The sequence below is a fragment of the Mesoplodon mirus genome (genome assembly GCF_964341445.2).
Source record: "Mesoplodon mirus genome assembly, chromosome: X".
NCBI lineage: Eukaryota > Metazoa > Chordata > Mammalia > Artiodactyla > Ziphiidae > Mesoplodon > Mesoplodon mirus.
In genome coordinates, this window is record NC_138981.1 from 20,248,571 (window position 1) to 20,274,741 (window position 26,171).

At 38.7% G+C, this 26,171-nt stretch overlaps 1 protein-coding gene and 1 pseudogene across 2 annotated transcripts in view; both read left to right on the plus strand.

Moving 5' to 3' along the window:
- MBTPS2 (membrane bound transcription factor peptidase, site 2) overlaps nucleotides 1–3,479 on the plus strand; it is a 41,884-nt gene extending 38,405 nt beyond the window's left edge. Inside the window, exon 11 of the mRNA XM_082610409.1 lies at nucleotides 380–3,479. Coding sequence (XP_082466535.1) covers nucleotides 380–602 — 223 coding nt within the window. The 3' untranslated portion in view covers nucleotides 603–3,479. The remainder of the gene's footprint in view (nucleotides 1–379) is intronic.
- Nucleotides 3,480–12,872: 9,393 nt separating this feature from the next.
- On the plus strand, nucleotides 12,873–15,029 carry LOC309796667 (transcription elongation factor, mitochondrial-like; annotated as a pseudogene). Its single transcript has one exon. The product of its transcript is annotated as a transcription elongation factor, mitochondrial-like (transcript).
- Nucleotides 15,030–26,171: the final 11,142 nt, after the last annotated feature.

Sequence of the window (26,171 nt, forward strand, 5' to 3'; positions counted from 1 at the left end):
ATATATCTAATATAACATATACTTCGTAAGGATCAAAAAGTAATTTTCCCTTATTTCTTATTCCTTTCTCTTGATGTATCATTAAAGGATTAGAAAGAGTTAGTCTTCTGAAGGAGTTCATTACAGATTGTCTTGGTTTACAAGTGGTTGGCCTTTATTTTTCTAGTCAAGGTTTTTGAACTTCGAAATAATATGTCATTTGTTTTAAATAGTAGAGATCTAAGAAGCAATGGTGTATACTGGTAAGCAGAGATTTAAAGAAAGGAAGGAAGTCACCTGTAATCTCAAATCCAGTCCTGGTAAAATGCCTGCTTCTGACACCCAGAAATGTGCTTTGCCCTCAGACCTTGCTGTAAGCTCCTTAACGGATTTTAACCAGGTACCTGATTTCCCTCTCGGGAGCTCTGGCTATTGTTAATGCAGTGCCCTGCTTTGCTTTGGACGGACAATGGATTTTAAACTCTTTCCTAGATGCTACTCTTACCTCAGTGATTGGAGACAATGATGTCAAAGATCTGATAGGATTTTTCATCTTGCTTGGTGGCAGTATACTTTTGGCTGCCAATGTGACCCTGGGACTCTGGATGGTTACAGCACGGTAATATTTGCACTCATTTGATAGAATCTCTGAGTTACAATATACAATATTGAAAACCTTACTTGGTGTGAAATATAAAGTGTTTCCTTAAAGTTACATTTTAGCCAACAACTTTAAGTTCTTTATCCAGAGTATCCAAACTATGGGATGGGGAATAAACAGAAGAAATGAAAGGCATAGTCCCTGATTACATTCTAGTTTTGAAGACTGAACCTACAACCTTCAGATGCTTGTGGAACAATTTCTAAACAAGTGCAAATTCATATTAAACCATTTCTGTGTGGCTACGTATCATGTTGAAATAATGTAAAGGAAAACAGAATTGGGTAGGATTAATTGGGAAAAACTTCTTGAAAAAGCATCATTAATCCAGATTTGAAGGAGACCAGACTTTGGCCAAGTGGAAAGGTGAGCATTTTCTTGGTCTATATCTCTTGTCCCTTGTCTTGTTTGAAAAGTATTTTTAAATTAAATTGTGTATTATTTTGTACTCTGACAACTGAGGTCTGATTACAATTAATAAAATTCTGTAAAAGAATCTGCTGACATGAAAGGGAAAATCTTTGTCAAATGACGCCAAATAAATGAACAAAGAGGAAGTAGGGTCTATAATAGGGTGAGACATGTTTTGCCCCACAAGAGTTGCCTCTTTGATAATATGTCCCTATACTCTCATAAAGCAACACTACCCTCGACATTCAGAGTGAGCTGCAGAAGTATCTCCCACCTGCAGTATGTGAGCTGAGACAGTTAGGGGTGAACCTCAGAAATGAGCCAGGTGGGTCTTGCGGCAGGTCACAAGACAGATCACAGGACCTTCTGCAGTCCGGGTTACTGTTCTCTACAGAGCTTCAAAGCTTGGAATCCTTCCAGGGTAGATATTTTCTCTTGTGCTGCTGGAGCTATCTGGGGCCTAGCTCCTAGGTCCCTGTCTTCAAGAAGCAATTACCTTAAGCCCTGAACCATACTCTGTCCTCACCAGTGGCTCCGATGTTTCTCTGTGTTGGGTAATTAAATATGTAGTCCTTGCTTTCCATCTTTCCCCTAAGCTACCTCTGTGGGTCCACGAAAGACTTGGTAGTAGAGTGAGTATGGCTGCATGTGAGTACAAATGTGGATTTGCCAGTGCCTGGGAACTGCCTCTTGAGCCCGAAAGAGCCCTGCCTAGTTTGAGATCTTTTGGACTGGAGATGCAGCCCTGGAAGATCTGGGAAGTCAATAGGCCAGTGTGAAGCTGTTGGTATTAGAAGTATATGAGCAAGCTGTTTCTTTGATGAAAAATATTTACTTCTCTCATATACTCAAGAACATGAGTAGTCATGTATCCAACTTTTTCACTAATTGAGGTATTTGTGGGGTTCACCTCTTTCAGATCACTGAGTTGCTTTTTAGGCACTAAAACTTTTTAACCGGGCCTCCCTGGTGGCGCAGTGGTTGAGAGTCCGCCTGCCGATGCAGGGGATACGGGTTCGTGCCCCGGTCTGGGAGGATCCCATATGCCGCGGAGCGGCTGGGCCCGTGAGCCATGGCCGCTGAGCCTGTGCGTCCGGAGCCTGTGCTCCGCAACGGGAGAGGCCACAACAGTGAGAGGCCCGCGTACAGCAAAAAAAAAAAAACTTTTTAACCATTTTTAAGGAAACTTTAGATTGTATTATAAATCTGCCTGCCTTCTTAAACAGAAATTATATATTGAATATAATTTTAATATTTTTTAATGACTCAAAGTCATCAGTTATTACCACTACTTAAAACTGTACAAATTATTGGTTTATCCTAGGAAAAAGGCATTTGTTCTATTTTTAGGCAGACAGTCTTTCAGGATTAAAGTATATTAGCAGAGTAATACGCAGACCTGTTCAGGTAGTAAAATTTGGGGAATACCATGAAATACTTACATAATTAATTCGATGACATGAACTAAGCAGTTTATTAATGGAAATGCTATATATGTGCAGGTCAGTTTTTTAAAACTGAGAAAAAAATTTAATAGATGAAATCCTACCTGTAAACTTCTTTTTCTGGGTGGAAAAAAAACCCAAGCACGTCATTTTCTTATGGCTTTTAAACATCTTGGTCTTCTGCTACATTGGGTCAGGATTTGGCAAGCACTGTATTAGCATATTGAGCACATCAGTCCCATTTTTACAGAAATGGCCTCATTGTGTAAGAAAGGAAATGTTATGTGTTGTTTCTTCAGCTTGATTGTGGGCACTTCTAGAGCGAGGACCATGTCATACTCATCTTTGCATCCCTGGCACAGTGCATGAGACATCAAAAATACTTAATAAATGTGGTTGAATGGATGATGATTAGTGTTATTTATGGATTAGAAAAGCATGTTTCTATTTAAGTAAGCTGTAAAAAGTATTATTGAATATACTGTAAATATATGTTAACATAAAATAATAACTTGGAAGGTCTTTGTGTCCCTGATATATTATCATCTTTATGAAAATAGTCCATTTTGGTTTCTGTAGAGCAATTAGAAAAATGAATTATTTTGAGGATTTGAAGAAAGTGTTGTGTTGTCACTTGTTCAGCAGTAAAACTTTATTTTCAGTGTTCCTATTCTACACTGTTTACATTTTTCAGGGTTGTTTTTAATCACTTAAAATCCATAAAGGATGTATATATTCTTTTTAGCATTTCAGTTTGAAAAGACATGCAGTTAAACTTGACCTTCTGATAATTGCTCTTACAGGTCGCTATCTGTTCTAACAGTAAATTGTAACCAGGCACTTCATGGATATGTGGCTCTTAGTCATCAGTTTGTCCTGTGGTATTTATTGAATGTCCACATACTAATGGTACACAGGTATTTTTTTCTATAAATCTTTCAACTGAGCTGTAATTCATTCTTAGGCTTTAACTTGAAGATATCATAGTTGCTGGCATTTAATGTTTAGCAATAAAAGAATAAATGTGTACCAGCACTCTATGTTTTATCATCTATGTGTTGTCTTTTTTTTTTAATTTGTATTCTTTTCTGTCAAAAATTTTCCCTTTACATACAGTACCATCTTAGATGTTTTAAAATTCTTGATTCTAAAAGCAGCCTCAGTTTTCACTCAAGCAATCCATGTATGAAAGTTGTTGGTAGGCCACAGAAAGAAGTCTTTTTTAAATGAAATCCCTGTACTCTCACTACTGTTTTGGAAATGGCCTGTTCATGGATAAAGAAAGAAGACCATCATGTTTCATTAGTGTCTGATAGAAGTCTTCTCTAAGTCTATGTTTTTAGGAATTCGTGAAAGTGTTTCACCTTTTGCCCTAGCACTTCCTCCCTTGTCCACAGAGCCAACCTCCCTCCTACACACACACACACACACACACACTCACACACACACACACACACACACACTCTCACATTCTCTTTCCTTCTCACCCCCTCCCCCTCTTCCTCTCTTTTCTTGGTTACTAAGGGCCAGATAAAATAGGCTGGGAATTTAGCGCAATTCCTGACTGGCTAGCCCCATTTCACACCTCCTCTTTGCCTCTGATCCCATTATACTACAGTTAAGAGCCACCAGACTAGATGATTGATTATCTATCAGCTTTGCTGAAATATAATTAAATACCATAAAATTCACCTGTTTAAAATGTACGATTCAATGTAAACCAGTTTTCTTTTAATGACTCATCAAACAATAGTATACATATGCTTTAGTATAATCTAACCTTTTAAGTGCATGAACATGTGATAAATGATAGAGTTAAGTAACAAATTTATCTTTAAGGTAAAGCACGTGGATATGCTTTATTGAAACAGCCTTTTTAAATCAGTGCATATGCAAGCTACTCTTGCTGTTTAGGCCATACTAATTTGAATAATCCATTGTATATTTTATCAGACCATGGCAAATGAATTCAATGAGGGGAAAGCCACTATTTCAGAACCTAATGCTACAATAGGTTATATTCAGGGTGGAGATAGAAAAAAATGGCTAAAAGAAGTTGCAGTTCTAATTACCAAGCAGGTTATATTGTGTAATTTGATTTCCCATTAAAGAAAGAAAAAAAAACACCCTTATATCTTAGTTTTATTTAGCTAAAGATTGATGGATATTCAATAAATGTCCCTTATTATCTGAATGCTTCTCAGACTTTTGTACTGAAGTGCTCTTGACACTGTAGAGAAGGGAAAACCCAGAAGTATCTAAGAGTAGAACCCTGTAATTGGCTCTCCATCCTATAAAGTTGAATCTCACTTTATCTTAAATTCATGTGAATTTTACATAGCATTAATCAGGCATCATAAAGCCAGTCCTCCTCTTAAAGATATGAAACTCTAAACTGTAAAAGAATTAAACCCTATGAATATTAAGATTTTCTTCATGTCTAAAACACATTGGTAGAGGGAATTCCCTGGCAGTCCAGTGGTTAGGATTCAGCACTTTCACTACCATGAGCCAGATTCAATCCCTGGCCTGGGAACTAAGATCCCGCAAGCCACCCGGTGTGGCCAAAAACTAAATAAATAAAATAAAATAAAACACATTGGTAAAAAGTATATAACAGCTGGTCTATAGACTAGTGACAGCCTATGTTGGTGTTTTTGGATCCATAGTGAAATAAAGATAATGTGTATTATCTCTAATTACAAAATAAAGATAATGTATGTGTGTTGTTAAAAGGTTGCCTGCTGCCCTTTATCAAAGAGCCCTCCTTTATTTGGAGTATGGAAATGCAGTAATTTCACTTAGCACTTAATGGCTCTCTGTAACTGAAATTTATTCATTGGCAAGGCGTGTGGGTTTCATGTTTACCCACACCCTTACCTCCACCTGAATTATCTGACCTCCATGTCCTGACAAATCCCTTAGGTGCAAAACGGCATTTCCTTTGAACTTGCATTTCTCATATTATTAATAATATTGCACATCTGTGTATTTGTTTAGCCATTTGGATTTTTCATTCTGCCAATTGCTTATTGACATCCTTTGTTCAGTTTTCCATCAAGCATCCTAAATTTTTCTTATTGATCCATAGGAATTTCTTGTATATTCTAGATTAGGGATCAACAAACTACAGCTTGAAGGCCAAATCCTGCTCACCAGCTATCATGGTAAATAAGTTTTTATTGAAACACAACTATATTCATTCATTTATGTGTTGCCCATGGCTGCTTTTATGCTACAACAGCAGAGTTGAACAGTTGCAACAGAGACCATATGGCCCATAAAACCTAAAATATCTACTATCTATTTACAGAATAACCCAAGTTCTAGATATCAACTCTTGTCCATTTTAGATGTTGCAAGTAATTTTTCCCAGTCTATCATCCATCTATAAGTTTTTATTTATGAGATCCTTTGTTGAACAAAGATTTTTAGTTTGATGTAGTCGAATCTATTAATTTCTTGATTCATTGTTTGTATTTTGTGAGTCTTACTTAAAAAGTTCTGTCCTAAAGTCACAATATTATCCTATACTTTCTTCTGTTTGCTTTAGAGTTGTACTTTCACAGTGTGATCTTTAATTTCTAGAATATATGGTGTGAGGTAGGAAATCCAGGTTTATTTTTCTGTATAGAATGAACTATCTTTAAAATAGACATAATAGTATTTTCCTTTATAATATTGTTAAATAAAACAGTTTACCTAAAGTTCTTAATATGGCGCCTGACACGCTCAAGTTACTATTATGTACTTTATTTATTTTCAGAATGCAGAATTATAACATAAATTTGCCCTCATATCTCAGTCCACACTGGCATTAGATCTTGCCTCCTTTTGGTATGCCTTTTTGGCTTCCAGTGCCTTCGGGCTAGCTCTGGTTTTCCAGAGTGTCTCCCCAGGCCTTGACCCTTTTAAATATTTTTTCCTGCAATCAAAATGGACCTAAAATCGTATTTAAGGTGTTGGCTAAGGATTTTGCTCACTGAAACTCTTCAAAATAATCTGTGTTCATGGGTGTATTCATTGATAGTAACATGGGCATTTAACCCAAACTGTCTTAACTCAGAAGGAGGCACTGTGATGAACCAATGTAGGAGAGAATTTGGGGTAGGATGAACTTTGAGGACTAAATCAGACAATAGAAAGCTGTACACAGTCTGTACACAGTCTGTAGTCAAAGTAAGCTCTTTTTTTAAAAAACAAGTTCATTTTAATTTGTATATTTTTAGTTAGAAAAGAGGTTAAACTTTGTTTTTAATGTCTGTTGCTTTGTAGATCTTTTTTATCCACATCCTTTGCCCATATTTCCCTGCAGCCATTATCACAGTCTTACTGCTTGTCATCATTCAAGATTCACATTTTCACAAAGGGTTTGCAAATATATTGGACCATGTCTTAACTTCTTTTACCTGCCCTTGACTTTCATGCTTTATTCCTAGCATTCTTATCTTCCCTTTCAGCCACTTTGTTTCCATCCTTTAATGGCTTCTAATTTTCTTCCTAGGCTTTATGTATCACCAGCAATCTACAGTGGGAGGTAGCACTTAGCAATTTACAGAATTTTCATTCATCCGGTTCAGGCCATCCCCTTTTCTGTTACGGAAATAACTGGGAAAAAGAGGTTAGTTATCAGGAGTTTACTTTGGGAATATGGAATTGGAACAGAAAGAGACAGATAATGTAATTTAGGGACCTTTATAGAATATTTCTTACTAGAAAAGAAAGGCAGGTTCATTATAGAGAACATGTTAGATGAAAGTAAACTGTAATCTCTTGAAAAAATAGCATTATATTATAGATAATTGGTAAGCTACCTTCTAAACTTGGCAATGTATTATAAGCATTTTTCAATGTTATTAATATTCTGGTGTTATTTTAATAGCTGTATAATATTGCAGTGTTAAATATGCCATAAGTTAATCAGCCCCTATTACTTCCAATTTTGCAATATTATAAACAAAACTGTGAGGAATATCCTTATAACTACATCTTTTTGCATATCTATGATTTGGGGTAATTCTAGAAACTTAATACTAAAAGGAAAAATTGCTATCTTGAAATTGAACAAAGTTTTATATATACATATTGCCTTGTTGCATTTACATTTTTTTCTGTTAATTGGGTAAGGTAAAATGGTGTCTCATTTTAATTCACATTTCTTTGATTAGAAAAGAGGTTGAATACTAAAATGTATTTATTGGCCATTGTATTCTTTTTGTTTATCCTTATCCTTAGCCCATTTTGCAAGGGAGTGATTATTATCTTCTTACTGCTTTTCCTCATAAGCTCAGCTCCATCATTTGTTACTTGCAAATATATTAAAACATCATTTAAGTATAATGCTTATTTTTATGTTTTCATATATCATGGTCTGTCAGTCTTTGCCTTAAGCTTTCCACCTTTGATGATATGTTTTGAAAGTCTCCTCAAGATTTTATAAGTATTCACATTTTCTTATAATATTTTTATTATTTCGTTTTTCGAACATTCAAATCATTAATCTACGTGCAATGTATTTTGATGTTGGTGCAAAGTAGGGATGTAACCTTGTGTTTTGTTAGCCCCAAATGATTAACCAGTCGTCTCAAAGGAGATGGTTTAGTCTTAAGAGATTTTTCATACCAGCCAGGAAGAGGCCTAAATTTATATCCCTTGGAGATAATAGATATAATAAGTGAAATCGTCTCTCATTTGATAAATCATTCTTATTTATATAGGAAGCAACTATTTATTATTTTACTTTTTCAATTCATTAATACAATGAACTGAGAGTATATCTCGTGTGTTTTAATTGAATAGAGTGCTTAAATAATTTATTTTCCTTAAGGTAAGTTTCTCGGGTTTTTTGTGTTTTTTTTGAAATAGTGTTTCTCATTCCTAAACAATACAGATTAGCAATCTGGAGGTTATCCTTAATATACATCATTATCTAAAGGTACTGTTTTCATCAACTTCTTAATTAAAATTTTTTTTGCTGAGATTTTCAAACATTAATTTCTCTTTCTGTGGAATTTTAAATATTAGTCTTTAAAGCTTAAAAAAAACCCTGTCTTTGAAATAGATGTCCTGATTTTAAAGTAAGTATCTTATCTTCATCTGTTTTAGTTATATAATGATTAAGTATGGAGCGCTGCATTTCTTGATTACTTGTTCAAATATATGCGTTAATTTTAGTCATGGTTTAAAATCAGGAAAATAAGAAGTTAGGATACTATGAACTTGTATTTTATTTCTTATAAAAATTTAACTTTTTTCTATTCATAATAAATGATCAGTTTAAAAGAAGTTGGTTAAGTGTGCTTCCCCCCCCCCATTTAAAATGCTTCTGAGATCATTGTAGTTGGTTTTTTAACTTGCCAAATTTTAGAGTATGACTCTTGTAAGTATGCTGCTCTAATAGATGCTTATTGGATTAAAAATGTCCCACTTTTTCTTGCTCATTCTCATTCTGCTGTCACTAGAACTGATACATATATTCTTTCCTTCATTTAAGCAATATTTATTGCATACCTACTATGTTCTGGGCAGTGTTCTGGGCGCTGGGGATGCTGCAGTAAGTAAGACAATTTTTCTCTTTTGTATTTTGAAAGAAAAAATGCCATTTATTTTTAAAACAGTAAGTATATGCTGACTACTACTAAATGTTGTAGGCATGGGGTGGCAAGAGATTAAAGGTTAGCAGAGGGACTTCCCTGGTGGCGCAGTGGTTAAGAACCTGCCTGCCAATGCAGGGGACACAGGTTCAAGCCCTGGTCCGGGAAGATCCCACATGCCACGGAGCAACTAAGCCCGCGAGCCACAACTACTGAAGCCCGCAGGCCCTAGAGCCTGTGAGCCGCAACAAGAGAAGCCACCGCGATAAGAAGCCTGCGCACTGCAACGAAGAGTAGCCCCCACTCGCCACGATTAGAGAGAAAGCCCGTGCACAGCAACGAAGACCCAATGCAGCCAAAAAAAAAAAAAATGAAGGTTAGCAGAGGCCAAGTCTTACAAATATGATAAGGAGACTGTGGACTTTAACCTCATCAAAAATGGGAAGTCATTGAAAGTTTCAAGCAAGAGAGTGCCATAATCAGAATTACATTTTGTATGGATCACCTTGGCTGAGGGTAAAGCATGGATTGGAGGGAAGCAAGTCTGTAGGCAACAAAACTGGTTAGGAGGGGCTTCCCTGGTGGCGCAGGGGTTGAGAATCTGCCTACCAATGCAGGGGACACAGGTTCGAGCCCTAGTCTGGGAAGATCCCACATGCCGTGGAGCAGCTGGGCCCGTGAGCCACAACTACTGAGCCTGCGCATCTGGAGACTGTGCTCCGCAACAAGAGAGGCCGCGATAGTGAGAGGCCCGCGCACTGCAATGAAGAGTGGCCCCTGCTTGCCACAACTAGAGAAAGCCCTCGCACAGAAACGAAGACCCAAAACAGCTAAAAAAAAAAAAAAAAAAAAAAGGTTAGGAGACTATTTCAGTAATCTCAGCAAGAGATGATGATGATATAGAATAGAATGGTGTCACAGGACTTCCCTGGCGGTCCAGTGGTTAAGACTCCGTGCTTCTACTGCAGGGGGCACGGTTCGATCCCTGGTTGAAGAACTAGGATCCCACATGCTGCACAGCATGGCCAAAAAATTTAAAAATAATATAAAATAAAAGAAAGAATGGAATGGTGGCCGTAAAGATCAAAAGAGAGAAGAGGACCAACTCAAAAGTAGAATCCACTATATTTGATGGTTACACATAGTTTAGGTTCAGGAAGGAGTCTAGAGGACTTCACATTTCTGGCTTGGATAATTAAATGATGGCAGTGCTATTAACAGAGCTAGGGAACATCAGAAAATGCACAGTTCAATTTGGAACTCTTGAGTCTGAATGCCTGAGAGGAATTCAAGTGGGCCACTGGGTATACAGGTCTGGAACTCAAAAGAAATTAGTTGGAGATACCATGCAAACCAAATATGTAATTGAACCCATGGGAGTGGATAGATAGTCCAGGGAGAATGTAGAAAAAGGAAAAGGGAAGAGAAGGTGTCCTAGAATGGAGCTCTCAGGGACACCAGCATTTAGGTAAGAAGGGTACAAGGAAGAGGAAACAGAAGGAGCTTCAGAAAAATTAGTAAGAAAATCATAAGTGAGAGTTTGGTATTAGAGAAACAAAAGGAAGAGCATGTGTCAAGAAGGAGGCGTCAATAATATGAGATGTGTTTGAGAGAGGCTGCAAAATGTCCATGGGATTAGCAGGAGTTCATAGATGATCTTAAGAGAGCAGCACCAGTACAGCAGGGGAAGCTGAGCCAGGTTGTAGTGAATGGAGGAATTATGGGGACAGGGGAAGGGGGGTTGTGCAGATAGAGACTGCAAGTGCAGAAAATGCCCTCATCAAGTTCCATTTGGAAGGGGTGGGGAGAAAGAGTGAGGGACTTGGTGAAGGATGTAGGGGAAAGTTTTTAGTGTTACTGTCGTTGTTTTAGCAATGGGAAGTTCATGAGGCATGTTTTTGGTGCTAATGGGAAGACCCCTAGAGAAAGAAAGACCATCAAGGGAGGAGATGGGATCCAGAGCACAAGCAAAGCAGCAAGAGGGATGCCTTTCTAAGAGGGGAGAAAGGAAACATGGATTCAGGTGTGGTTATCTGTGGGTTTGATGGAGAACCTCAGTTGAGGTTCTCCATCAAATATCAACTGAGTCTTAAGTGTCTAGAACAGTGCTTGGCACAGAGTAGGCACTCTAGAAATCTTTGTTGAGTAAGATAGTCCTCACATAGCTGCAAGAAGCAGCCTAGCCAATCCCACTTCTAGGTAAGACCTGCCAGCAGAGGCACTTGAGGAACAGGCACACAGTGCTCAGCTCTGGGATAACAGCACTGAATTTCGTGATTTCAAGAATGTTTTGTGTTTACCTAAATTCTCAGGAAATACAGGGCTGAAGTACAAAAGTCGAAGAGGTCCAGAATAAGGCATTGTGGCATAAAAATGATTTTGAGCGGAAGGCATTTGAGTTCCTAAAACCCTCTATCTGCCTAAAAGCAGAGCCTCCCAGAAGAGCTCAATTATCATAAAGTGCCTCCCCAGGTGCACCTCTAATCTTCTCAAACATTGTCACAAAACTACCCTATCTCCTACCTATACTCCTAAGGGCCCATTTATCTTTCCAAAAAGTCATTTGTTTTTCCTAAGTGCCCTTTCTCCCCTGCTTCTAAGAAGTCATTTGTTCTTCTAGAAGTGCCCCTCCACCCCTTCCCATCCCCCATTAAGATGTTAGATAAGCCCTAAATTCCAGCTGCCTCCTTGAGTCACATTTCTTGGTGAACCCCTGTGTTATATATGTAATTAAATCTGGTGTGTTTTTTTTCTCTTGCTAATCTGTCTTTTGTCAGTTTAATTTGTAGGCCCCAAATCATTAACCTAAGAGGGTAGAGGAAAAACTGTTTTCTCTCTGACAAAGTAAAGGGGCATGATCCTCCCAGATGGTTGAGAGAGAGAGAGAGAGGGAGATGATAAAGCAAATATGGCAGAATATTAACAATTATTGAATCTGGAAGAAGGGTATGAGGCAGTTCTTTGTACTCTTCTTGAGACTTCTGTATGAAATTATTTCAAAATAAAATGTTTTTTTAGAAAAGAACCAGCTTCTGCATTTATTGATCATCTCTGCCTTTTTATGTTCTATTATCTATTTCCAATATCAACACCTTTTTATTTCACAACTTCCTATGAGTGGAAAAAATGAGGAATTTGAAATATGGAGCTACTTTGAGGTTTGGGCAAATTATATCTCTGTGTTTTAATTCCTTCTTTTTGAGGATAATACCTTCAAAAATGTTACTATGTAAACTGAGATAGGTACAGAGTAGGCACACAATAAATGTTATTCTCTACCCTTCCAGTACCAGTTCAAATCTCATTGCCCTTATGAAACCTCCCCTCATCACCCCCATGATAACAACTTACTTTGTATCATACCATACGTTTAGCTAAGTGGCTAAATTTCATACATTACCTCTTTGATTTCTCCCTTACAATCATTTTCTCTGCCTTACAGGTTGGGACATTTAATGAAGCTAAATGACTTGGCTAGATATGGGGCTAATCCAAAATATATAGACAGTTTATACAACTCAACATTCAGAAAACAAACAACCCAATCAAAAAATGGGCAGAAGACCTGAATAGACATTTTTTGAAAGAAGACATACAGATGGCCGACAGGCACATGAGAAAATGCTCAACATCGCTAATCGTTGGAGAAATGCAAATCCAAACCACAATGAAATATCACCTCACACCTGTCAGAATGGCTATCATCAAAAAGACCACAAATAGGGCTTCCCTGGTGGCACAGTGGTTGAGAGTCCGCCTGCCGATGCAGGGGACACACGGGTTCGTGCCCTGGTCCGGGAAGATCCCACATGCCGCAGAGCGGCTGGGCCCGTGAGCCATGGCCGCTGAGCCTGCGCGTCCAGAGCCTGTGCTCCGCAACGGGAGAGGCCACGGCGGTGGGAGGCCCGCGTACCGAAAAAAACAAAAAACAAAAAACAAACAAAAAAAAAGACCACAAATAACAAATGTTGGTGAGGATGTGGAGAAAAGGGGACCCTTATACACTGTTGGTGGAAATGTAAATTGGTGCAGCCACTGCTGAAAATAATATGAAGATTCCTCAAAAAAGCTAAAAATAGAAACACCATATGATCCAGCAATTCCATTCCTGGGTATATATCTGAAGAAAATGAAGACGCTAATTCAAAGAGATATTATACATGCACCCCAATGTTCTTAGCAGGATTATTTACAATAACCAAGATATGGAAGCAACCTAAGTGTCCATCAACAGATGAATGGGAAGCACGCAGGAACCGGAAGTTAGTGGAGGAAGATGGGCGCGGGCGCCTACTGCTTTAACGTGGAAGATGAACGTCCCTAGTATCCTCTTGGCGGGAGGGAGGTGGAGATGTTTTCCAGTTCCATTAGGGTCCTCCTTATTCCAGGACCTACATAATTCCTGCTGTCGGAAAAAATCCACTGCACCAAAGAAAATTATTCCCCATGTTGATTCTTCTGATGAAAACGCAAAGGAGTCTGGAAAGGCACTTGACAAGCTCTTCTCTTCAGACAGCAGGCTTCCATCTTGCATGTGTTGAATACAGTGTCTAATAAAGAACTTGAAGCTTTCTGGAAAAAGGTCCCTCAGTATTGTAGAGCACAGAGAAAAGTTTGGGCCATTTCAGAATTTGGAGAGTTTAATGAATGTGCCCTTGTTCCAGTATAAAACCACCATTCAAGTTTGTAACTCCATTCTTAATCCAGAGACTGGAGGGAAAAAAGGGAAGTTACAGGAAAATCGGCTCTTGAGAAAGCTCATCAAACCAGAAATAGGAAGAGAGAGACTTAAGGCAATTAATAGTATTGTATCCATTGTTTCTGGTACTCGAAGAATTGCCTGGGCTCACCTTGATCGTAAATTGGCAGTGCTGGACTGGCAGCAAACTGAATACTGCCGATTGATGAAAGGAACATACCTATCATCTGTCTATTTAGAAGAGGTTTCTTCAGTTATTTCAAAGATGCCTAAAGCCGACTTCTATGTCCTGGAGAAAACAGGACCTTCATTTCAGAACTCATCTCTGTTTCCTATACTATTACATTTTCATATCATGGAAGCCGTGCTGTATGCCTTGCTGAATACAACTTTTACCCAGGATGGCCATCATCAGGTGCTGAGCATGAACCGAAATGCAGTGGGGAAGCACTTTGAACTGATGATTGGTGACACGCGGACTAGTGGAAAAGAGGTAGTGAAGCAGCTCCTCTGTACTGAAAGAAGAGCCTCGGGTATTCTTCCCACCAGATAAGATAGTCCGCTACAGACAGATGTTTTCATCTACTGAACAATACAGGGTAGAAGAGTTATATGATTCATTATTACAAGCTATTGCCTTCTATGAATTGGCAGTTTTTAATACTGAATCTTAAAATTCTGAGGTTGGTATGTTACATGTTCTTAATATCATATTAATTTATATTTATTAGGTCTGAAGTTTTAAAACCAACTGTTTCGAACATCCGGTTAATGGAGAAGAAAACATAAGTTTGAGTGTATTTAGATGTTTCAAATCAGACTTTTGGCTACTGAATGGTTTACACAATAATAAACCAAGGCTAAATCAATAAGTGAGATTCTGTGCCTTTTGGGTTTAAGCATTAAAAAATAAGATGTTCCCTAAACATCCAAAACAAGAAACAAAGTTATCTTCCTTGAAAGGCAAATGCCATCTATACTAAAGGATTTGCATTATTATCATACTGTTAAAATAGGGAATAATGAATTTTCTGGATGGTGCTCATCATGGGAATAAAGCTAAATATAACTGACAAAAAAAAACAGATGAATGGGTAAAGAATGTATATTTATATAAATACACACTGGAATTCTACTCAGCCATTAAAAAGAACAAAATTTTGCCACTTACAACAGGGATAGACTTGGAGGGTTTTATGCTAAGTGAAATAAGTCAGAGAAAGACAAATACTGTATGAAGTCACTTATATGTGGAATCTAAAAAATAAACTAGTGAATATAATAAAAAAGAAACAGACAACACATGAATTATATAACAAAACAGAAACTGACTCACATATATAGAGAACAAACTAATGGTTACCAGTGGGGAGAGGGAAAGGGAAGGGGCAAGTTAAGGGTAGGGAATTAAGAGGTACCAACTACTATGTATAAAACAGATAAGCTACAAGGATATATTGTATAGCACAGGAAATATAGCCAATATTTTATAATAACTATAAATGGAGTATAGCCTTTAAAAATTGTGAATCAGTGTTATACACCTGAAACTTATATAATGTAAATCAACTATATCTCAATTAAAAAAATGAATAATAAAGAAAAATAAATAAATAAATGACTTGGCTAAGATCACACAGTCAGTAGAAATGCAAAGATGAGAACTCAGAGTTTTTTTAGCCCCAAGTCTTGTGTTCTTTATGTTACACCATAATTTGATATTTCTCCTTCTGAAATCGTTATTTTTTTTTTAGTTATGGTAACATATACATAACATGAAATTTACCATTCTAATCATTTTAAGTGTACAGCTCAGTGTCATTGAGTACATTCACATTGTGCAACCATCACCACCATCCTCTCCAGGACTCTTCATACTATAAGACTGAAACTGTATCCCCCAGCCCCTGGCAACCACCATTTTACTTCCTGTCTATGAGTTTGACAACTCTAGGTACCTTATGCAAGTGGAATCATACAGTACTTGTCCTTTTGTGACTGGGTTATTTAACTTGGCATATCTTCAAGGTTTGTCCATGTTGTAAGATGTGTCCTTCTCAGATTTTAAAAACATTTGTGCTCATGACATTCACCTATGCTCTCATGTATCCTGTTTCCCTTCCTGGTTTATAAACTCCTTGAGAGCTGTGATCCTGCACTTACTCTTGGTATGGCCACACTCACAGTGCCTAGTTTATAATAATATTCAACAAGCTCTCTTGAGTGGATAGATACAGGCCACTCTAAAGCAGAAAATGATCCCCTCTTATACTTGTACATTCCACTTCCACTCTGACTCTCAGGTATTGGAGACAAGGAGATGGATGAGCATAATTCTCTCTATCATTGCAGTGGGAGTCAGACATAGCTTAAGATGTTTCCCCAGGTTGGAAGTATGGCAGGCATGTGAATTTTAGGCATGTAGCTCCCTGCTCACTGTAAAAAAAAAAAAAAACACATGCAATATTCTTTAAAGAAAAGATCTTGTCTTTTAGTAATATGAGGTGAGGGAGAGTCTGGTCATTTTTTTTTTCCTCCTCTGAGAAAAATGAAAGTGACTAGTCACATGGTAAGAATGAACTTCTCAGATGATTGGTCATTAATCTTTGGTGTCATCTGAGTATACTGGAGATGTATTTGCCTTGTCATGCTATTTGATTATTAAATAGTTCAAATAAACATTAAAGAATAAAAAAGGAGAAATGGAACAAGAAACATTTGGGGTCCAGGTTTAGCTCAGCCACCCACTAGTGACTGTCAGAAGGTAAAGACTTTCAAGACCCTTCTCACAAGTATGCCAGGCTTCCACCTCTATGAAGCAGCAGAGCTTCAAGGGCAAACCTGGCTTCAGAGTCCAGTGGGGAATGTGGCCAGGTCAGGGGCAGCCCCAGGAAGCCCACAGGTCTTCATTGCCTCATCTGGCAGGAGCTGCTGCTGGACCACATGCCACCAGTCCCACTCCTGAAGCAGAATGTTGAAGGAGTGTGTCTGAAAAGCAGAAGGTACCTACTTCCAGAAAGAAAAGCTATGCTTCAACCAGCCTAAGTCTACTTCAAACAAGGGCATCCAGAAGAGATACAACCTGAGGGATTCACTCAAGTGTTTTCGAGCCAGGACCTCTAGCACACTTTGGAGAGTGGTTGGTATGAAGTAACTGGATGCAACCTGAAAAGTAAAGCAGTTGAAGATACTAAATGATTTCCCTTTGTATGTCGGCGAAAACAACATTAGCACGTTTTTTGAACACGCAAGCTCTGTGGAAATAGGCAACACACCGGATTTCAAAGGATCTCCCTGACTAAAGGGAAATCAGCAGGCTTTTATTTTAGTAACCTACCAGTAACCTTCATCTACTTGCAATTGTTACATAGTATAAAATGTTTCTCAGAGTGAAGTTGGTTACATTGTTAATTTTCACATCAAAACAAGAAATATAGAAAAGATGTTAACTATTCAGAGTGCTCATAGTACTTGGTAACACCACAGGTTTTTAAATTGAGGAACGTTGCCAAAAATACGAGTTGGCTACACTTTTAGTTGCCTGCCCAAAAGCCAGTCCTCTCTTACTTTTCTCTTCTGTCAGGGTCTGCTTCCCGCAACAGAGGCTAAAAATGCCAGGTACTCTCTCTCCCACTCTCACTGCAGGTAGGGCTGGCCATATGGCCCAGGTCTGGTCAATGAGCATTTCAGCAGCACTCTCTCTAAAGGTTTCTAAAAAGATTTTCCATACTGATGAAAGCAAGATATTTATTCAAGGAGAACTTTCTTTCCCACTTCTTCCTTCCTGTCATTTCATAGGCTGTGGAGGCCATACTGCAGCCATTAAGCAATAGACAAAAGTGAACGTGCTGAGGATGGCAACGAAAAAGGATGGAAAGAGTCTGGGTCACTGATGACACTGTTTAGCCTCGGACAACCATCTACCTCTAAACTTCTTGTAGGTAAGACAAAACTTCCTGTTACATATGCCACTTTAAGTTGGATATTGTTATTCCCAGCTGAAAGCATCTTAACTGATCCAAGGAGATTTTAAATACAGTCCAGGAGGAAACTATTTTACACCAAATATTTACTAATTTTCCCTCAGATATTGGGAGGGCATATTACTAAACGCAAGTACATAAGAAAATCTTTATAACATTAAGATAAATGGACGCTCCCAAGATAGAGCCCTGAAGATTGCCCTAGAATGTCTCAGGTATTGTAGCGTCAGAAAGAGTTGTTCATAACATATAAGGGAAGACATACTACAACAGTGAAAATATGTATTAGGAAAATTTTTGGCCACATTTATTGGCACAATTATTAGAATACAATCCAAAATTAACTGGTTTAAATTTTAAGGGCAAAGATAAGACTGCCAATCTTAATTAGTCAGGTGTTTTCTTATGGATTCAAATCTGTCATTTATTCTGATTGTAATGAGGTTTTTAAATTGTCCAGTTTGAAATGCCACATAAATCATCCAGATTGAAAGTAGAATTAATAAATAAAACAGCTTAGAAGTTTTTTCTGTAATATCTTAGAAAACCTAGATATCTGACCTTGTATTTTTCTTAATAAAACAGGAAAAGCCATTGACTGATAAAGTATTGTCGGTCACAGGTAATTATGTAACGAACAAATCCATTGTTTTTATCGAGTTTGCTAGAAAACTATCTTCATTAACATTTAGATTTACTGTAATTTATATGGAACCCACACATTTGATTTGCAGATTTGGGACACTTTATATTTAGCAATTGATGTCCATTTTCCTCTTCCATTTATTTTGCTAAGATAAGACATATATTTTTCTCAAAATGCATCAAATCAAGTTGAATAAATGAAATTAATATAAAAATATCTGTTAAAAGATGTTAGTGTCCAAGCTCTCCATTTTTGCCATCTGTTACTCATCTGGACATAATCAGAGCTTATCAAATACAATTAATATACCATATGTACCACACAAGTGATTCTCAACTGGGATGATTGTGTCCTCCAGGGGATTTGGCAATGTCTGGAGACACTTTTGATTGTCACAACTGGGGAATTAGCAGGGTGCCAATGGCATCTAGTGGGTAGAGGCCAGGGATGCAGCTAAATATCCCACAATGCACAAAACAGCCCCCCAAAACCAAGAATGATCTCCAAAGTATCAATAGTTCCAGGGTTGAGAAACTTTGGTCTACACCAAGCACCCTGATGTTTAAAATACAGCACAAACTGGTTCTGAAACCTAGTCCACCTAAAACTGAGTTCCTCTGCCGAGTTTATGATTAACTTTTCTACCCAAAACTTTATTCCCTTTCTTGTCCGACACCTGTTCACCTCAAGATTGAGGAGTATCGAAGAACAGGGGATTAAAACCAAGCAGGACCCTGCAAGGCCCTGCCAGGTACAAAACCTTTCTGTGTCCCCTCTTTCTTCTTTGTACGAAAAAGGCTTCAGCCTCCTAGACCTTCTGAGTTCCGAAGGGTAGATTCAAACTAACTAGGGAAGTGAGGGAATGCAGAAACAAAGGAAAAGGAAGAAACAAACTTGGACTTTTTCATTTACTTTGGCCTCACTGTACATTGGGCACATGAACTTGGGTTCGACAACAGTTCTTTGTTCACTAGAATTCCTATAGAGGAAAGAATAGATTATTATCATTTTAAAATCATCTCAACATTTTCTCAGGGGAAGGCTGGGTTCTTACAAACTGTAAAACATTAGGTTAACATCCAGCTTGTATGTATTGTGTGTTTTGTATGAGAAACTCCTTTTGATGTTATATTTTCTTTCATGCAAAGACAAAACTGATAAAAAAGAAACAAGCCCAAAATGGAGTCATTTGCCTCCACAACAGCAAACCAAGACTTACTTGCAGTTTCAACCTCTCCCAGGAATGTGACCTTTAAGCAGACAATCTGAAATTTCTTGATCAACACTAGTGAGGTCATCTGCATGACACAGACCCCTGCTGTTCCCTTCCCCAAAAAACGTATGGTCTTGCCTGAAACAATCCTTTCTTTTCTTTTGCTAATACCTTCTTGCTCCACCCTCCTTCTGCCTATAAAAACCTTGCGTTTTATACAAAGCTTCACAATACCCTTCTGTTTACTAGATGGAATGCTACCTGAGGGCACACAGTCCAAGTGGCTGCAGCGACTGATGGCTGGATGGCCTCAACATTTTTTGTTTACTGATAAGGCAGGCGACATTCTTTGTCCACAACCTGGATCAATATTTCTGGGGAAGTTGAAATTCAGTTATGTAAGATCACTGAACAAGCCATGTAGCTTAAAATGGGGTCCTTCAATGGGGTCTTTCTTTGGTTTGGGTCTTGAGAATGTGGGTAAAAAATGTTGTCCGCCATCTCAGCAAACAAAGGATGTTGTGGCCATCAAGCCATCAGCCACTGCCACCACCCCTGAAGGTGAGCCTAGGGGAACTCAGGATGGAGACCAACAGGATGCCTGCTGCCAAGCCCTCAGCCACTGCAGCCACCCCCAACAGTGTACCCTGAGGGGACTCAGGATGGGAAAGCACAGGATACTGGCCCCAGATAGCTGAGGCGCATAGCAAAGGAAGGATTTCAGTGAGCCCAGACTCTTGCATCTTCCCATATGTAGAAAAGCTCTAAATTCATTAACTTGGAATGTGTGGTTTTCTTTAATTAACAGTCATCTTTTAATGTCCTGACTACCTGGTTTTTGTCACAAAACTCCTATATCTCCTGGCTCCCCCTTACGTCTTCGGAGCAGTCCGTCAGAGCTATCTAAGAGGCTACCTCTAGGGCTTGAAGTCCTCAGAAAGTCCACCAAATAAAACATAAGTCTCAACTTTTAGCTTGTGCATTTTTTTTTTCAGTCAATAGGGACTCCAAAGTGTACTCCTAATATAGGAAATTATCCTGCTTATAGTTATCATAATGTTTTCCCTAGCATTGTATCCTCTCAAAAGCTTTAAATGCATGTTCACAGCCACTAACCACCAGGCAAATGATCTCCCTAAGACAGGACTGTCAAAAAGGGAATGAAGAGAATGACAGATTTAAGGATTATGAACCTGGAACCGTGACCTGTGACTGTCATGGGGATTAAACAAAAAGTCATGACCTATGGATACCACACCAAGGATCAACAAAGCTGTGGGAACTACAGAGCAGTAGCTGAGAGTGGTGCTAATGCCTTAAATTTTTATCACATCTCTCCATTAGGGTGAGTTTGATCAGAAGGGAATTGTTAAAAAGAAATAACAAGCCCAGAATGGAATCATTTGCCCCCAGAGATAACAGCAAACCAAGACTTACTTGCAGTTTCAACCACTTCCAGGAATGTGACCTTTAAGTAGACAATCTGAAATTTCTTGAGCAACACTAGTGAGGTAGGTAATCTGCATGATAAAGACCCCTGCTGTTCCCTTCCCCCCCCAAAAGAAGATGGCCTGGCCTGAAACAATCCTTTCTTTGCTTTTGCCAATGCCTTCTTGCCCCACCCGCCTCTACCTATAAAAACCTTCCATTTTGTACAACCCTTCACAATACCCTTCTGTTTACTAGATGGGATGCTGCCAGATTCATGAATCATTGAGCACAGTCAATTAGATCTTCAAATTTACTCAGTAGAATTTTGTTTTTTAACAGAACTTAGATGAAGCCTTTCTTCCTGGAACCCCCTCTCTAAAAATATTGTTTTTTATCTAGTCTTTCCGGAGGTGAACCTGAACTTGACCAGCATGGCAAAGGGTCCTCCCCAAGGTATGGACTATAGATATGAATTCCATGTAAATTATATGGCTATAAGAAAGTCACTTAAAAAAAAGAAAGTCACTTAAAAAACTCTTGTGCCTCAGTATTTCCCTATCCATAGAATAGGTACCTACTTTACTCTTAGAGATAATGTGAGAACATTTCAATTGAAAAGAAAGTTACCATCCAAATCTAAGATCCGAAATAAGAGAGAAGGTAAAGAACACCAAGTGCATGTTAAACTTCCTGGTGTTTATGATTTAAATGTCTTTATTTATTTTTAATATTTATTTATTTGGTTGTACTGGGTCTTAGTTGTGGCAGGCGGGCTCCCTAGTTGTGGCTTGCAGGCTCCCTACTTGTGGCATGAGAACTCTTAGTTGTGGCATGCATGTGGGATCTAGTTCCCGGATCAGGAGCACGGAGTCTTAACCACTGCGCCACCAGGGAAGTCCCTAAATGTCTTTTTTTTTTAAATTGAGAGTTGGCAACCCTTTTTTATGTCTTTGAAAGTCTGACCTGGAACACAGAAAAGGAAATTTGTTTTCTTTTTGAATATCTCTAAGGAAGATTGTCCTACAGTCTATCAGGCTGTTCTAACATCTAGCCTATAATTTATCACGGTAAGACATGACACATTACAATGTAGATTGATATAACTAGTTTGGAAAGCAATTTACAATATTTATCAACTAACCTCAAAAATGTTCATGGCCTTGTTAGTGCAAGTTTGTGTGCCCGACACACAGTGAGGCCAAACAAACTGAAACATCAGAGCTTGGAGCAGAGAAAGGTTTGTTGCAGGGCCATACAAGGAGACAGGTGGCTCATGCCCTAAAATGCCCTGAGCTCCTCAAAGAGTTTCAGCAAAGCATTTTTAAAAGCCAGGTGAGGGAATCCCCTGGTGGTCCAAAGGTTAGAACTCTGAGCTCTCACTGCTGAGGGCCTGGGTTCGATCCCTGGTCAGGGAACTAAGATCCCACAAGCCGCACTGCGCAGCCAAATAAAGAAAAAAAGCTGGGGGGGGGGGGCGCGTCATAGGTTACGCGATCAGATCGTGCACAGTCCTCTGACTGGCTGATGGTGAGGGAACAGGTGGTGTCACAGGGATTCACATTATCAATCCTTAGGCTCCAGGAGGCCTGGGCCTATGTGCTCATGGTCATCAAGTAGTTAATGTCTTGCATTTGATGGGGGGTTTTCACATCTGCAAAACAACTCAGGAAATTTGCATCAACTACTATTATCTAGGTACTTCAGAGAGGAGCTAAAGCAGAGGATATGGGGGAAAGCCTGTGGGAAGGCCCCATAGGGTCCTGCTCGGTTATAGCCTTTCAGGCAATAATTCCTTTTCTGGGAATATATCCTAAGTACACACTAGGCTTTCTACAAAGAGATGTTCCTAAAAATGTGATTTACCCCAGTGAATAAATGGAAACTACCTAATTGCCCAACAACCAAAATAGTGGACTGGATAGATTAAATTGATTAATGACTCAGCATTATATTCCCATAAAGCTATTAAAAATTGTTTTACAGAACACATGTGATAACGTTGGGAGATATTTTCATTAAAAAAGAGAACAGGTACAGCAACATGGATGGACCTAGAGGTTGTCATACTGAGTGAATTAAGTCAGGCACAGAAAGACAAATATCATACAATATTGCTTATATGTGGAATCTTAAAAGAAAAGGGTACAAATGAACTTATTTACAAAACAGAAGTAGAGTCATGGATGTAGAAAACAAACTTACGGTTACCAGGGGATGAGCGGGGGAGTGATAAATTGGAAGGCTGGGATTGACATATACACACTACTATATATAAAATATATAACTAATAAGAACCTGCTGAATAGCACAAGGAACTCTTCTCAATACACTGTAATGACCCATATGGGAAAAGAATCTAAAAAAGAGTGGATATATGTGTATGTATAACTGATTCACTTTTGCTGTACCCCTGAAACTAACACAACATTGTAAATCAACTATACTCCAATAAAAATTTAAAAACAAACAAACAAAAAACCAAAGCTGTTAAAAAAAAGAGAGAGAGAGAACAGGATATGAAACTTTGTTCATTGCATGACTATAATAGCATAAGAAAAGAAATTAAGCAAAATCCTATAAAATGGTATAATCAAAGCTGCTTACCCATGGTTAGGACTCCGTGCTTCCACTGCAGGGGGCATGGGTTCGATCCCTGGTCGGGGAAATAAGATTTTGCAATCTGCGTGGCGCAGCCAAAAAAAAAAAAAAAAAATAGCTGCTTGCCCAGAAATTCCACTTCCAAGAGATGATCCTAGGGAAATGATTGGCTATAATGAAATTAATCACCATGCAAAAAAAGTAGAAACAACTTCAATTTTTTTTAGTAAAAAATTGGAAACAACTCAAATGTCCAACAACCCAAACATAAAGGATTAGTGAAGTCAACTATGGTATAAATATACAATAGAAAAATGAGCAGCCAATAAAATGATGTAGAAACATGTCTATTGACTTGGCAACATGTTCACAACATATTAAGTGAAAAAAACGCAGGTTAAAAAAAGTGCATACCTTAAAACATCCCTTAAAAGAATAGGAAGAGATAAAAATGTTTATGTGTATGAATATAAGTCTGTAAGGATCGTCTCCCCAAAGAAGCTTGGTTATCTTTGAGTGGTGGGATTAGAGGGTGATTTTTTGAAAATTTTGCTTATATGTATTTTTCATATTCCTATAGTAAATCTGTAATCACAGTGGTTGTACTTCTGGCACCTGCTACTGGAGTCTGTGGCCGACTTGATCTTGTTAGATACAGGCATTGAAGAAAGTGCACAGATGTGTCAGGTGGAGACCAGAAATCACAAGAGAATAGGACATGCTCTTCGTGAAATCAAAAAGCAGCAATGCATTTGGTTTTTGTTTTGTTTTGTTTTTTTAATTTTTGAATTTATTTTATTAAATTTTTATACAGCAAGTTCTTATTAGTTACCCATTTTATACATATTAGTGTATATATGTCAATCCCAATCTCCCAATTCATCACACCACCACCAATGCATTTGTTAATTGTGTATGACAGAAAGGGGATAGAAGAGCATGCAATACATACATAGGTGGCAGCCTTTCAAATTTACTCAAGATTACTCAACTAGGTTAAAAATGCAGCTTAGGGCTTCCCTGGTGGCGCAGTGGTTGAGAGTCCGCCTGCCGATGCAGGGGACACGGGTTCGTGCCCCGGTCTGGGAAGATCCCACATGCCGCGGAGCAGCTGGGCCCGTGAGCCATGGCCGCTGAGCCTGCGCGTCCGGAGCCTGTGCTCCGCCACGGGAGAGGCCACAGCAGTGAGAGGCCCGCTTACCGGAAAAAAAAAAAAAATGTAGCTTATTTCTCTAAGTCTGCTCTGATTTACCTGACAAGCTCCCTTCCTATAGGTAGAAGAAGCAGGGAGGGAGGAATAAGATCAAGTCCAATTTGTTAACCTCAATTCAGTCCCATAATTTATAATGCCTTTGTAGGTAAACAGTCTCTACTTGGATGACCCAGTTAAGTGCTCAACCGGTAAGAGTTCCGCCCCTCCCTCTGCTCCTCTCATAGAAGGCATCCGGGTGTGTGAGGGAGGGATGTGGTTTCCTTGACCTCAAAATAGCAAAGGGCAGATGTTAATCCTGCCAAAGAAAAGTAGGATCCAGACCCCGCGCCTCTTCCTGTCCTCTGCTTGCCCAGCAACCCAGCTAACATACCTCCTGCCCTAGTACTTCAACCTGGAACAAGGAGATCAGGACAATTGTTCCCTGTGATCTCCCTCCCAGGCTCCTCTCCCCCCTTGTTTTTCCCCTACAAGTGAGTCCAGAAGGATTGGGGGGATGCTTTTCCCCTCTCTTCTTTACAGCCTGGGGTGGGGGGGCCTTCCTTCTATTCTGCACACACAGCCTATGCATTAAAAAGGAAGCTTTGTTATTTAGAAATCCCTTTCTTCAAAAAGCCTGGGTTTTATGTACATTGTCTTACTAAAAAGAGGTCAAGAAAATCAGCTTTGAAATTCAAAGCTGATGAATGGCCTCTCTGTTCTGGGCAGCACCTGTCTGTCCTTCCTTTCCTGGGACAATAAGCTTGATGACTCTGTCAGAAGGCTACTAAGGAATAGGATTTAAAGGGGGGAATCAAAATGCATTGGTTTAATTCTTATAAAATGTGTTCCCTAGAGAGGTGAGATTAGATGAACTAAAGTGATGAGATTCATTTTCTTGGATGTCTTGTGAAATCCATCTCTTATCTTCATAGAGACAAAGTGTAATTTAAAAAAATTTTTTAAGGTATTTAAAAAACATAAACAAAACTGATGAAAATATGGCGTGAATACTTGTCACAGGTTTTAGACATTAATGGGGGAGCCAGCAGGATGGTAAATCTGGTACAAAAGAGAATTCAGGAGAGAGATTTATATGTTCAAAAAGTAAAAGAATGCTGAAATAAGTTTGCTAAATTAGAAGCAAAACAGGGCAATAAAACCATAATCTTTGGGGCTATCACTTCTGCACAGAAATCTTTTGCATCTCTACTGGACAAAAATCTACAAGTTAACTGTCTGAGCCTTAATCAAGCCACAGGGCATTCCCATGGATAACTGAATCCTTGGGTGGGCCTGTTAGATAAAGGCCCTTAAATAAAG